The sequence below is a fragment of the Archocentrus centrarchus genome, chromosome 19, assembly GCF_007364275.1.
Source record: "Archocentrus centrarchus isolate MPI-CPG fArcCen1 chromosome 19, fArcCen1, whole genome shotgun sequence".
NCBI lineage: Eukaryota > Metazoa > Chordata > Actinopteri > Cichliformes > Cichlidae > Archocentrus > Archocentrus centrarchus.
The window spans coordinates 19,443,778-19,458,626 of NC_044364.1; the positions used below are offsets into that span (position 1 = coordinate 19,443,778).

General features: G+C 43.5%; 1 protein-coding gene across 1 annotated transcript in view; it reads right to left on the reverse strand.

Annotated features, from left to right (window-relative positions):
• map2k6 (mitogen-activated protein kinase kinase 6) overlaps positions 1–14,849 on the reverse strand; it is a 45,664-nt gene that overhangs the window by 12,199 nt on the left and 18,616 nt on the right. The window contains exons 3-10 of the mRNA XM_030754925.1: positions 14,136–14,184; positions 13,514–13,627; positions 12,741–12,860; positions 11,823–11,939; positions 11,646–11,697; positions 9,771–9,898; positions 5,799–5,876; positions 4,906–5,045 (exon numbers count right to left, since the gene is read on the reverse strand). Coding sequence (XP_030610785.1) covers positions 4,906–5,045; positions 5,799–5,876; positions 9,771–9,898; positions 11,646–11,697; positions 11,823–11,939; positions 12,741–12,860; positions 13,514–13,627; positions 14,136–14,184 — 798 coding nt within the window. The remainder of the gene's footprint in view (positions 1–4,905; positions 5,046–5,798; positions 5,877–9,770; positions 9,899–11,645; positions 11,698–11,822; positions 11,940–12,740; positions 12,861–13,513; positions 13,628–14,135; positions 14,185–14,849) is intronic.

Genomic DNA, 14,849 nt, shown 5'->3' on the forward strand with positions numbered 1-14,849 from the left:
TGTCTTACTGCAACATTTATGGCAGGTTTCAGTGGCAGTGTTGGTATATGCCTGATAATCTCATTTTGCAGCATAAAAATAACTGCAGCAAGCTGAAAAAAGGTGACAAATTGCAATATATGTTATCGAATACTGAAAATTGCAATAATATAATATTGTGAGTGATGTATAGTGATAGTAACGTATCATGGGGTGTCTGTCTGTACATTACTTTTTTTGAGTGACGATCCCAACGCTGAGCTTTACAAACCCAAGTCTATTTGCTCTAACTGTGCACTGTCACTGGAGGCAAAAATAACCAGTAACCTGGGCTTGTTAATGTTTGAATTGTTCTTGCATATCATTGCAGGCTCTCAGTCAGCCAGTCAAAAGCAATCTGACCTCTTTTAGGTTCTTGGAGACATTTCATCTCTCATCCAAAAGGCTTCTTCAGACAGATGGTTTGACAGGGGAGTAAAGGAGGTCCTGTGTCCACCCGAAACAACTATTACTGAACAAAGGTGGAGGCCTGCAACCCCCAACTATCAGTCACCTATAACACGGCTCTGGGAGCTCTTCTCTAGCAATTTAATCCCCCGTTCACATATGTGACCTTTATAACTCGCATGATGTTAGGGCAAGGCAGCGACCAATAAACATGTCCTGACAAATTCTGGTGCGTCAGGACCACACTCAAGGTGGAACCCACCTGCGACTAAATACCTGGGACTGCCCATCAGTTTTTAGTATTAAAGAATCCTTAAAGATGAAACATCCAGTTGCTTTCAACTCAACTCCTTTAAACAACTGTTATTGCATCTTTAGCTTCGTCCCTGCTGCATCCCTTCTCTGTAGTGCAGTATTAAAACTGTCCATTGCATCCACTGCTCATTTGTAGTTTTTGATCTTTGAAGGTTTTTTTTGCACTTCTTCTTCAATCCTTGTTCAACCAGTCAACATTCAGACTAGTAGCTTCATCACCGTCCATCACAGTAACCTCTGCGCTGGCTGAACTTCCACAATCTTTTCTTAGTGCAGTCAAAGAGCTGCACATGAATCCAAAGTGGACACCATTTCTACTGGAGAAAGGTGACGCCCCCCCCCTTTCTTAAAGGCAAGGCTGTGATGACTTGTTCGTCTTAAATTAAGAAACCCCTCGCAGCTCACTCCGTGTGTCTTCCCACTACGCAAACACCTGCATGTGTCACTAAGCAACTAGGAAAGAACGCAACAAAAAATACCCAGCAGGAGGAAATATGCAGAGAAGCAAATAGTCCCACATCTCACAGGAAAACTGTGAGAAAGGTAAGAAAAACACAGACGTGCCTCTCACATGCCCTCATTTGAGAATTTTGGCCATTACCTGTGTTACAGACCTATATCCCGATGAAGCGCGCAGTGATGATCAGTGCTAATCATGTGATCGGTGCTAAGGTGCAAGAGGTCAGGTGTCTTGGAGGCACAATCGCAAATGTGCTCCTCACTGGTGTAGTTAGACTTTGGAGGAGTAACACTACAGAAGCATCTCAGAGATGGATGCACCGACACATCGGCTCGGCTTTTGACAGTTATCCAAAAGCAATATGCGACAGTCACCCTCCTCAGAAGCTGCGTAGGTGCTCACCCTCTCTCCAAGTGTACAGATGGGACGGAAGCCAGAAGAGAACAATCAAGGCCCCGTGTCCGGCAGCTGTATCCACATATAATCAACTCATGGGAGGTGTTGACTTGCTGGATTCACTGATCGCACTGTATCGCATAAACTTCGGGTCAAAAAGGTGGTACCACCGCCTTGTCTTTCCTTTGATAGACATTGCTGTGGTGACATGCTGGCTGCTCTACAGACACGCCTGCTCTGAGAATGGGATGACAAAAAGCAACTGCACGCATTTGTATGCGTTCAAATCCCAAACCGCACAAAGTCTGTGCAAATCCAAAAAAGAAAGCAAGAAGAGATGGCGAACCAGTGGTGGGATAACTCAAAATTATGAGGAGAAAAGGAAGAAGCAGGGTCCCACAGATCCCATTCCAAATCAGGATGTCTGTTTGGACGATACGTCCCACTGGCCAACAAGGGAAGATGGAGGGCTCACCAAAAGTGATGTGTATAAAGTGCAATGTGCACCTCTGTTTTACAGCACAGAACTGTTTTGTGAAGTTTCACACAGTGGCAGCAGCGTCTCACAACTTGACAATCTGTATGACACGACACTGGGCAATACGAACTTGAACCTGCATCAAGTCATACATGTAAGTATGTTTCAAGTGCTTTTCAGTTCATTCTTTCATAATTTGTTGGCATTTTGATAGATATTTTTATTGCTCTCCAAGGGCAGGTCTATGCTCTATGAATTAATGATTTTCTCTGTTGTTCTACATCACTGTTGCACAATGTTGCCCTAGGCAACGAAAAAATATCTTGGAGTATGAAAAATAAAAAAAAACTTTGTTTTGGCAATAAAATGGCCCAAAGTGAATCAGTCATTTTCAGCATGTACCATCACAATGTGTGCAGTAGAGGGATAAAATAGTCTTTGTTTTTTTTGTTTTTTTGCAACATCTAAGAAAATTTTAAATTTTAAATTTGTCATACACTATACTGCCAAAAGTATTCACTCATCTGTCTTCACACACATATGAACTTGAGTGACATCCATTCTTAATCCATAGAGTTTAATATGATGTGGGCCCACCCTTTGCAGCTATAACAGCTTCAACTCTTCTGGGAAGGCTTTCCGCAGGTTTAGGAATGTTTATTGGAATTTTTGACCATTCCTGCAGAAGCACATCTCTGAGGTCAGACACTGATGTTGGACAAGAAGGCCTGGCTCACAGGCGCCGCCCTAATTCATCACAAAAGTGTTCCATCAGGTTGAGGTCAGGACTCTGTGCAGGCCAGTCAAGTTCTTCCACACCAAACCCACTCATCCATGTCTTTATGGACCTGCTTTGTGCACTGATATGCAGTCATGTTGGAACAGGAAGGGGCCATCCCCCAACTGTTCCCACAAAGTTGGAAAATTGTCCAAAATGTCTTTGTATGCTGAAACATTAAGAGTTCCTTTCACTGGATTTAAGGGGCCGAGCCCCACACCATAATCCCCCCTCCACCAAACTTTACACTTGGCTAATGAGCTAATCTGAAGGCCACGTGAAGTTTGGAGGTCTGTAGCGACTGACTCTGCAGAAAGTTGGTGACCTCTGTGCACTATGCTCCTCAGCATCCACTGACCCCGCTCTGTGATTTTACCACTTTATGGCTGAGTTGCTGTCATTCCCAATCACTTCCACTTTGTTAAAATACCACTAATAGTTGATTGTGGAATAGTGAGTAGTGAGGAAATTTCACGACTGGACTTGTTGCACAGGTGGCATCCTATCACAGTACCATGCTGGAATTCACTGAGCTCCTGAGAGCGACCCATTCTTTCACTAACGTTTGTAGGAGCAGTCTGCATGCCTAGGTGCTTGGTTTATACACCTGTGATCATGGAAGTAATTGGAAAACCTGAATTCAATGATTTGGATGGCTGAATGAATACTTTTGGCCTTAAAATTATGTTAAAATATTTTTTGCACTACATAAGAGAACTTACAAATAGCATTGTCACATTATTTGTATTGTTCTACTTTTTATTAAAAAAGATCCTCTTAATTTTTTGTCATTTTTTGCCTATGTGGTATTTTTCCTGGGTAACTGTATCAAGCTTGAAATTCTAGTATTGTGACAGCTCTACCCTTTTCATTTAAGTGCTTCTGGGCCTCCCTAAAAGCTCCAACTCACTCTGGAGATCATCCTGAATAAAAATATTGAGTCTCTTCGATCAGCAAAATCTATCTAAAGGAAGAAAAACTCCCAAGGTTTAAGGAATATGAGAGGCTGTGCTCGCCTGCAGATCAGGATCTCTCATGCCACATTTGATGCGTTGGTCACTGTTTGCAGGAACTGTGACACCAACACATGACTGTAACCATGCATATTGATGCTGGAGATGCGCCTGACTTGCTGCACTGACTTCTAAATGAGAGATGCCAGAATAAAAGTCGTCTGCAGAATGTCTCGTCTTTTTGCTTTCTCTGTCCTGTATCGAACATCACTAGAATGTATAAAGAGACTGACTCGTCTGCACACTCTTGTGTCCAGCCCAGGAGGCACAAGGTTACGAACGTCTGGGTGTACAACAAGCAAAAGGAAAAAGTGCACCACTGTTTGAAAAGAACAACAGCTGGCTGTCAGCTTCAGCTCCGTGTCGCTCACCCCACAGCCACCCTGCAGCTCTCCACGCGGGTCCGCTCCCACCTGGCCTATCTTCACATTGGCTGGCTTCTTCCTCATTTTACCCAATCAGAACTTTGCTGCTGCCTATTGTCATTTCAGTGTTACACTGATGAAGCCATCTGCCAGCACTCATCAGGGCACTTTCTGTTGCCCCTGAGCTTTCCTGCCTTTCTACCAGTATGACCCCCCCCAAACCTTCCAGCCTCCTGCATCACCTGCCTGCATTTCCCTCATTAGTTCACACAGCAGAGCAATATTTGCAGCTCATTTCTTGTAAATTACAGTGACGCAAATCAAAAATTAGGCAATAACATGTCCAATAATGAAACTAGCACATATGGGAGCAGTAACATAAAGCAGTACACTGAGCAGTTGCATCTTTTTACAGCATATTCAGATATTATCCCCGTTCCATCCTGGCAAAAGACAACAGAAACTGCAACAATAAGCCCAATCTAATAAAGGAGAAATTATCTGAAGCCCGCTCAGCTGGGATCAATACACATTTCTGTATGATCTTTAGCGGCTTTCGACTCTGCAGGCTTCTCTTCTGCAAAGATCCGTGGGTAATTGCTGTCTGGGTGTTTTCTGAGAAGTGGTTCAGGCTGGAAGAAAGTGGGACAAAACAGCAGAAAAACAAAACGTACCACTGAGAGGTGAAGTCCACAAACTCTGGGGAGAACTGGTCGGCAGGAAGCTGGGGCGAAGGTTCTTCCACCACCTGCTTCAGCTGCTGGAAAGGTGTCCCCCATGAGTCGTACGGGAAGCGCAGAATGGCGAGCTCGATCTGCACCACACAGGAGGGGGGAATGAGGTCACGGAGCATTTTGGTCACAGAACTGCAGGGCTGTATTGATGGGATTTCTGACCCAAATTCCCCCCCATATCATGGGATTTTTTAACATCTGAACCCACAACCAGGATTCTCTAAAATCCCACTCATACCCAGAAAACCTGCCCACATACGGCTTCCCAAATATCACTTACTGTTTTTATAATTACTAAAGTTTTTCATCTCGCTGTTACTGCAACATTAATGAGCTTCAGACTAAAATCACATCAGCTGCTTCACATACTTGAGTCCAGCTCTCGAGGAGCAGCCGGTGCTCCAAAAAATCATCCTGCAACAGGTTTTTATCCCGCACCCTGATTGCTCACTCTGTCTTGACCACTTATGCTTCATTTTGAAAAAAAAGAAAAGCTTCCTTCCACTACTCTGAATTCATCATTTTTCTTTTTTATTAAAACCCATTTTGTGCCATTTTACAATGCAGATTGTGCTGGAACATTCGCTGCTTGTCTGGAACAGCCGATCGAACAGGCAGAGACGAGGACGAGTCAACTGCTGAATCCTTGATGCCAAAATACTCCCTGGTCTGGCCTGAGCTGCAAAGCTATGAATATTTCACAAGTCTTTGTCTCTGCAGGTTTTCATGTTTCACTGGTAATCATGTTTGGCCTTGAGATTCTTTATTATTTTGCAGTGGTGAAGACATTCAGAGAAATTTAATGTATGCATGAGTGTGAGAGGCTGGTTTACCATTGTGATTCCTAAACTCCAGATGTCCGACTTCACATTGTAGCCTTTCTGGTTCGTCTCAGGATTGATCCTCTCCGGCTGTGGACAGACAAAGGTAACATGATGATGTCACTTAATGGTAGTGGTTGTCAGGGATAACCAGCCCACTGCCCCGTCATCCCAAAACTCTTGTACACACACACAGACCGAGCAACCTATCTGGCCCTAAAGACCAGTCGGCCAATCAGCAGCCTGACGAACAGTTAAACAGTAATCGGCTCATTAAATGTGTGGGTGATGATGAGAGACTTGAAGTCGCAGTTTTAAAGAGACATAATTTTTAAAGTCTGCACTCATGGCCAAAACCAACAGGAATTATGCTCTGCTCTCTCATTCTGCAGTCAGAGGTAAAAATGCTTCCCTTTATTATCTGTCCAGAGCAGTTATTCAAATATCCGATCCCAGGATTTATTATCATTCTTAAAACATTATGGCCCTAACACTCATCAGCACGAATATCCTCAACATTCAAATGGTGTAAAGCTCTGAAGACTCCAACACAGCGGTAATAGTTTCATTAACAGTTTGTGTTTATACAGCAGAACAGTTTTCTGTGGAAGTGCAATGTAGTGGTCCTCTCTGTGAACTGCCACCTTATCATGGTGGAGAGGTCTGTGTGCCCCAGTGATCCCAAGGGCAATGCTGTCCAGGGGCTTTGCCCCCCCCCCCCGGGGGGTTGGGGGGTCAAACAAAGAGCGATTCAGACAACACATATGGAAGAAAGATCAAGAGAACAATTTACCCTGCCTGGAATAAGGTTACCGGGACCCCACCCTGGAGTCAGGCCTGGGGAGGATGCTCGAGCGAGGGTGCCTGGTGGCCCAGCTTAGTCTGTGGGGCCCAGCCAGGTGCCGTCCGAAGTGTGCAGTGTGTCAGGTGGCAGCCAAGGCGGACCAATCCCCGGCTATCGAGACTGGCTACCGGGACACAGAACATCACCAGAGCTAGTGCACGAGGCTGAAACATCTCGGCTAGATATAGTCGGACTCACCTCAAGGCATGGCCTGGGCTCTGGAACCAGTCTCCTGGAGTTCCCCTCAGTGCCCTCAGTGAGAGGCGGCCAGCTGGGGTGGGTGTTTTTGTATCCCTACAGCTTTTTGCCTGTACGTTGGAGTTTTCTCTAGTGGACAAGAGGGTTGTTTCCCCTGCATCTCTGGGGAACGGGTCCTACCACTGCACCAAATGACAGTTCAGAGTACCCAGTCTTCTTGAAGTCACTGGGTGGGGTGCTCCAGGTTGCTCCATCCAGTGACTCCGTTGTTCTACTGGGAGACTTCAACGCTCACATGGGTAATGACAGTGAGACCTGGAGGGGAATGACTGGGAGGAACAGCCTGCCTGATCTGAACCTGAGTGGTGTTCTGTTATCGGACTTCTATGCAAACCACAGTTTGTCCATAACGAACACCATGTTCAAACACAAGGATGCCCATAAGTGCACGTGGCACCAGGACACCCTAGGTTGCAGGTCGATGATCAATTTTGTAATCGTATCATCATATTTGCGACTGTATGTTCTGGACACATGGGTGAAGAGAGGAGCTGAGCTGTCAACTGATCACCACCTGGTGGTGAGTTGGATCAGTTGGCGGGGGAGGATGCGGGACAGACCTGGCGCACCAAAACATATACTGAGGGTGAGCTAGGAATGCTTAGCATGGGCCTTACTGCTACCCCCCAACATTGAAAGGAGCCAGTTGAGGTGGTTTTGGTATCTGAGTAGGATGCCTCCTGGGCAACTTTTGAGTGAGGTATTCTGGGCATTTCCTACTGGAAGGAGACTCAAGCCACACTGGAAAGATTACATTTCTCAGCTGGCCTGGAAATGCCTCGACGTTACCCCACATAAGCTGGAGGAGATGGCTGGGGAGAGGGAGCTGAAGTTTCTCTGCTTAGGCTGCTTCACCCCCACGACCCGGCCCCAGATAAGCAGAAGAAAATGAACGGAGACTTGGTGGATCACCCTAACAAAAACCTGCAGAAGGTGGAAAAGTGACGCTGCTGTGGTGAAGCTCACGAGACTGCAGAGGAGAAGAAGAACGATGGTGGCAGCTGCAGCTCCCCACCACCACAATAGTGTAATTCTTAATTTACTGATTTAAGATATCAAAACAACCTCTGTGTTGTTTTTCTTGTCTAACAGATAATTATCTTGTTAAACAAAATACATTTATTTTCAGAAAAATAAGACACTATTTTTTTTTTCCTTTCTTTTTTTTTTTTAATCTTAGACAATTGTCTCTTTAATTCTGAAAAACAAGTGAATGCATTACACTTCTGTAGCTTTCTCTTGTCTGCTGGGGTGCAAACATTTGTATAATCAACATGAGCTTCAGTGAATGTTCACTTCTAATAAGCAAAATGCTTCCAGGCTTTCAGTTTTAGTAAAGTGTGGAATTACTGCCTCACAGTTACATACATCAACCACCCAGGTGCAGTTTATGTTTATGCCTTCGTAGACTTATAGAACAGATGTAGTGAGGCTTTTGAAGAGACTTAACAGGTGGCCACCAAATCAGTATTCAAACAATTGTGAAATAAGGTCAAAGTCTCACATTCTGTTCCTGAGTTGTGTGCTTTTGCAGAACAGTGTGCTGTGGCAGTGAAAATGACCTGAGGACCTTTGCAAATGTTAAAACTTCTTTTTATTGTCTCAGACGTTTGGTCTGAATTCCTGAGTTCTGGCCAAAAATGTGTTTTGTGAGGTCAAAGTGACCATACATCATCAACATATAATCAGTTCATTTTAGAATCCAGACGATAAAATCAGCAGCATGGATGCACAACAGAGACGAGGGGGCATCCAGGGCTTAGGCTGATTTAGATGGTGGCAGCATCAGGCGCACAAACAAAAGAACACTAAAAGGCAGAAGGCTCAGAAACATTTTGTACAGTCTATAACAACTGTAAATTCAATCTTTGATACCAAGTTTTTAATATAACTTCCATTTGTAAACTACTTCTGATTAGTTTAAGATGTGTGTTACAAAAGTCTCGGCACTCGGCCAACAAGAATCCAAAGCCTTTCTGCCTCCCTGTTCATCTTCTGCTGCATCTCTGGATGCATCGTGGCTGCCATTTTTAGATCACTTCACTGAAGTCCTGTTATGGCACCTTGTATTTGTGCCTCTGCAGCAGGATTGCCTCCTGCGTGTCCGTGCTCATTCAACTTAATCTGTATTTTCAGGAACTGGACAAAGTTGCAGGGAGCAAAGTCTACAATGATGCTGTGGTCAAAAATGTCTCACTCTGTGGGACGCAGCGCATAAGGCCAAAAATGATGTGCATCCTCTTGTTCCTCACTTGATGTGCTACCTTCGGGGTTTGGAAAGTGTGGACTTCAAATGAAAACTGTTAAAAACAGCTTGCTTGTATTTGGAGGCCAAGCTCTCACAACTAGCAAAGACAAATTAAACTAAGTTGACGCTTGCACTCACCACAGACCTCCGATTAACACACAGAACACAGTGCAAAGTGGTCAGAACGGGATTTCCAGATCTGCACTGGAACATCACCGGCACCATTCACGCACCACCTCAGCCCAACTTCACATGGACTCTGTGCAGCGGAGCTGGCATGTCAAATGTCCAAGTCTAAGGCGGATATCTGCACTCTCATATGCACCTCTGCCAGACAGCAACCCAACAACGGCTGCACAGGAGTTCTAATAAACGTGCCTGAGATGGTGGTCATGAGCAGGAGCTCGGCCAAATTTAAACCAGGGCAGCTTTTTGATTTTTATGCGCCTATATTCAGAACTTCTTGATCACCCTCATACATTCAGCTTAATGTTGGACAATAAAATCCAAAACTTTCAAAGCCTCAAAATCTTGAGCCTTGATCGGTGGCTCTTAAAATAAAAACCAAAACAATGTGAGCTTTGATTAATAAAAACAATAAATTTCATATTACTTTAAGCTTCATGCTACTTACTGCCATGTAGGGTTTGCAGCCAGCATCCATGGTTTTAGCCACAGAGTCCACCAAGTACCCGCTGATACCAAAGTCACACATCTTCACCTGACCCTGAGTGTTGATCAGGACGTTAGAGGGCTTCACATCTGGAAAGATGAACAAACAAACAACAGTTTTAGATTGTAAACAGTTTTGTTCTTTTAGCTGTTTGTTTTTAACTGAAAGAGCAGCCGGCTGATCCCGCTGCAGCCCTGTGGTCTCTCTGACTGATCCCGCTGCAGCCCTGTGGTCTCTCTGACAGACTGGCAGCGTGACTTTTTTTTGTGTGTAAAGGTTACACAGCGCTGCAACCCAAGAAGAGCAGCATGATGGCCACTGAGGTTTGACACAGGAAGGATCAACTCTTTAATCACCAGCATGTGGGTTGCAAGATTTTGCTCTGCAGCTACAATATCTTAGTTCTGCAAAGGTTCTGATGCGCATATTCAAATGCATAGTGTAAGAAAATCTATTTTATATTACAAATACATCACTAAATTATTGATTTAATTAGGAAAAATGTGCCATTTTTAATTAAGATTTGTTTAAATTATCAGCAAAGTGTGACTTTAATTTAAACCCTAGAGCCTACATTTCATCATAAAATCATATCAGTATAATTTCTGCAAAGACCCTGGTATAAACATAATAAAAATGTCAGGTGATAATAATTTAAGAACCCATTCAGAGGAAAAGAACATTTTAATTAACTTTTAACTAAGATGTGAAAAAAATATTTGTGTTTTTACAGCTTTTGTTCAATCCAACTGCATCTGATGTTTGCAATCTGATGTGCACCCCTGCCAGCTGAGTGCTACAAGCTTATATCACCATCCACTGAAGCAGGCCTGCAGCTATCAATTATTTTAGTAATCAAGGATTCTATCAATAATCCATCAATTTATCAAATATCAGATAAGAAATAATAAACAATTTTATTCATGAAAATTATTGATTTATATTAATCTAAATCTGCAAAATAATGTTCGTAAAGCGTGAAATAAATATAGTCCAGTACACCCCGTGCCTCCCTTTAGACTCGGCCCTGCTTGCTGCAGGTATCACTGCCATATAAAGCAGGACGGCTGCCGAGAGCTTCACCATGACTTAAACATCATGTTAGACTAAGTTAACAGTTCATCTGCATATTTAATTTTAACTTCTGTGACTTTACTGTAAATTTTTGCTGTGGAAAACAAACGGCGGTGGACAGAGTAGCTGCAACGTTCGCTTTTCTTCACGCTGGAGCTTGTTGTTGGACCTCCAGCTGCTTGGTGGTTACAGGAACCGGCGCTGCTGTTTTGAACGCTGGAAAAACGTTTTCTTTCACTGCACCTGAGCTCACCGCCTCGAAAACGGTCCTTTTGTTAAGAAAACTCACAGCTACACGTGCTCCTATTCACACACGTGCTCCTATAGATGTGTCGACTGCAGGTCTATTTTTAGTCGCAAATGTGGGAGAAATGCTCACATTTACATAGTGACAACTGAGCGCCACAGATTCTTGGATTAAACGAAGCACTGAAGCAAAAATGTTGCGTCGAGGGCTTTTGTAAAATTGAGTTACTCGATGAATAGCTGCAGCTACTCTGAACAGTTCGGTACGCCCTCACTGCTGCTGAGGCTGTACCAAGCAGTCCGTCAATCTCTCACCGGTGCACATAAACCCCTTCCACTGTTTTCTGACCCAGAACCATAAAGGATGCTTCTTTAACTGCACAGACCTGCTGTGGCTCTTCAGTAAGATCTGGAAAGAGACTGAAGGAATACCGGAAGAGGAAAACAGAAGCAGCTGTGTGCAGCTAAGAGGAAATTGACAGTGAGAGTTTAATGGGTCTCCAATCAGGCTCTTACCTCTGTGTATGACTTGCAGATTGCTGTGGAGATGCTCCAGAGCTTTTACTATCTGTAATAAGAAAGGCCATCAATAAGCAAATGAGTGTTACATAACCACATATCTGTCATTAAGCTAACTTGAGTGTTCACATTCAGTTTGAATTATTCACATTATGCCATTTTAAGTGAACGTACTGAGACAGCGATCTTTCCCAGGATGTCCTCGGGGATGGTCAGGCCTTTCTCGATCACCTGCTTGTAGAACTTGTCGAGGGAGGTGTCCATCAGCTCCATGCAGATCCAGACATCACCCTGGCAACAGACAGGAAGATTTGGAAAGAGATCAGGACAAAAAAAAAGGAAAGAAAAGAAAAAAGGCAGAAAAAAAAGCCGCCGGCCGGATTCCAAACAGACAGGAAGTGACAGATTTTCCAGTGATTCAGTCCCAGTGAGGAAATCCTGAACATCCACTCACTGCTGCAGGAAGTTTTCTGTATCCCACAGTCTGCAGAGGTGTCCCCCCCCCCCCGGAGAAAAAGTCACAAGTATGTGTGTCACTGGCGGTTCTGCATGCCACAGAATTATGAATCACAATTTTTACAGAAAGCAGAGCTGACACAAGCTGATATAAATACCCGGCCACTATTAGAAACTCGACTGGACACCAGTAACAACCAGACTTTACAATGTGTGTCGCCTTAACTTCACGGTCTGCGATAGCTCTCAAAACTACGTCCAAAAATGTCATTTATTGGCCAGTTTCTGATGCATAAACTGCAAATAAACAATCCACTACTACACTACAAAATCCCCACTCAGTGCAGACACACATGCCCGGGGGCTGCGAAATGGCCAGTCAGCCAGTAAAATCTGCCCCCTCAGTGATGCTGGAGGCTTTTCCATCTTTAGCCTGTGGCGATAACGCTGTGTGGACTGTGATCAGATGTAGGTTTCTTAGCGTAAACCTGCAGAGTTTTTAATTATAAGTTTAATCATTTGTGAACGTGCTACAGCTGACTATTTGCACCGTTACTAAACCAAAATAATTCAAGGAATGAAAAAATAAAATCACAAAGGAAACGAATAATGCATGCAGTGTTTCTGTGATGCTACCTCTCTGAACAGTGCTCCGTAGAAGGTGACTGTGTAAAAGCAGTCCACCGTCCTCATGGAGATGTCCAGATCCATGAGCAGCCTCTTCTGCTCCTGAGTGTTCACTGTAGCCCGAATCCGCTGAGGAAGGACGACAGGAAACAAATGATCAGCAGTCACACTTTGGGCTGATAACATGAAGACAAACAATGAATGTGTAGCTTAATCTTTACATGTAATTCTATCTTCCTGGCCATGAGGTAACCAGCAGACATGACACTTTTTGTTCTGGTAGCAAAGGAGAGAAACCCAGGCTGGGTCTCATCTGGCTTGTAGGTTTTAACATCAGCTTTGCAAAAAAGCTAATGCAAATATGCAGGAGAAATACGCAACTGAAGAAAATGAGGCAATAATGCCGGGAAGGATCTGTCCAAAGAGTTTCCTCTGGAGTAATAATGGCTTCAGAGAATAATTCAAAGCAAAGCTCCAGCTGTAATACCCACGGTGGTGAAGAAAAGGTTTGACATCAAATACTGATGGCAGAAAACACCTGGTCTGTCAGCCGAACACGAGAAAACCTCACGAATGTCCACAAGAACACAAATGTTTGAGGTTTCAGCACAGACCTCGAAGTTATGCAGAGAGCAAACATAAATTTCTGTATGAAGCTTTTTTGTGTGTCTCCATCTATGACTGAGTAGTAACATTCAGAAGGATGTTTTAAGCACAGATTTGTGAGTTTGTGAGTGTTAAAGTGAGGACGTCTGGAGTGTGGAAGTCAGATTTCTGTTTACCTTAACAGCCATGATCAGACCACTGGGCACGTGTCTCATCTTGTCCACCACGCCGTACGCTCCTCTCCCGAGCTCGCAGATCTGCTCCAGGTCATCTGCCTTCACCTCAAAATTCTGCACAACAACAGGGCACGGCCGGCGGGCACAAATACAAAGTGAGTGAATCTCTTATCTCTGCTTTAAGAATCTGCACAGCAGCCCTGCAAATGGCTCCTCTAAAATGCACTCAGATGCTTCCTTTTTTATTTCAAATGGTTCAAACAAAAAGAAAAAAAAAAAAAATCTCTGACTTGTGGCCAACTCAACCAGAGAAAGAGCAGCCACCTCTGCCAGTGGAAAATTCCACTTATTTGAGGAGTTTAAAATAAATATTTTTACTGCCTGCTGGGCAATAAAAAGCATTCCAGTCTAACCACAATCAGAAGTGTTCAATTCGGCTGTAATGTTCATCGGGGCGTTCTTTACAGCCACTAATAAGCTAACCTGTGTGGATCAACCAAAATGACACAGGCGGGGTGGGGGTGGGGGCGTTATGTAACAGTCCGCGATGAGCAAAAAAAACACACAAAAAAAAAGCATCAATCCCAGAATGGGATTAGGAGCGGTGAAGAAATAAAATTACCTTCTCTCCGATAGTTACACAAGCTTTTGAATCCAAATCTCTGGGAGGTCTGAAACACACAAAAATATTTGGTTACAGCAGGTCAAACTGGACTTTTCAGGACACGTCAAATATTTCAGGAGAAAACATCTGTAAAGAAATAAAAATCTATTCTTCTGCAGTTTGCAAAAGAAACACTGACTGTAAACGGTTACCTTTGACTTTGGGAGCAGCAATTAAAAATCTAATAAGTTAAATTAGCAGGAAATTTATATATAGACTGTATATAAAAGATGGGAGCAGCCAACGTAACAGTACCATTTGTCTCGTTATGACGCCTCAAACTGAATGTTTGGTTTTATTCATTCGCTAATGACCTGAATATCCATCCTTTCTGACTTAGAGTGTCCAAAATTTACAAAATGGACTTCATGTTGTGTTTAATATGACCTGAAACTCGCGACTGAGCCAATAAACAGTAAAGTGTTTACTCAGGCCAGAGCCCAAAGGGAGCCAAGGGCTGTTTTCCCATAGACATCATGCAGGTTTAAGCCACTTCTGAGCTGGTTTCTTTTATACCATCTTTATACCAAACTACAAAAATTCACTTAAACTGTTTATACTGCAGTGAAAATAAGACATAGCATAATTAATAACAAAATAAAACAAACATAATTTCAATTAATATAATAAGATGTAATAATGCAATAAATAAAATAAGAAAACTGAAATAAA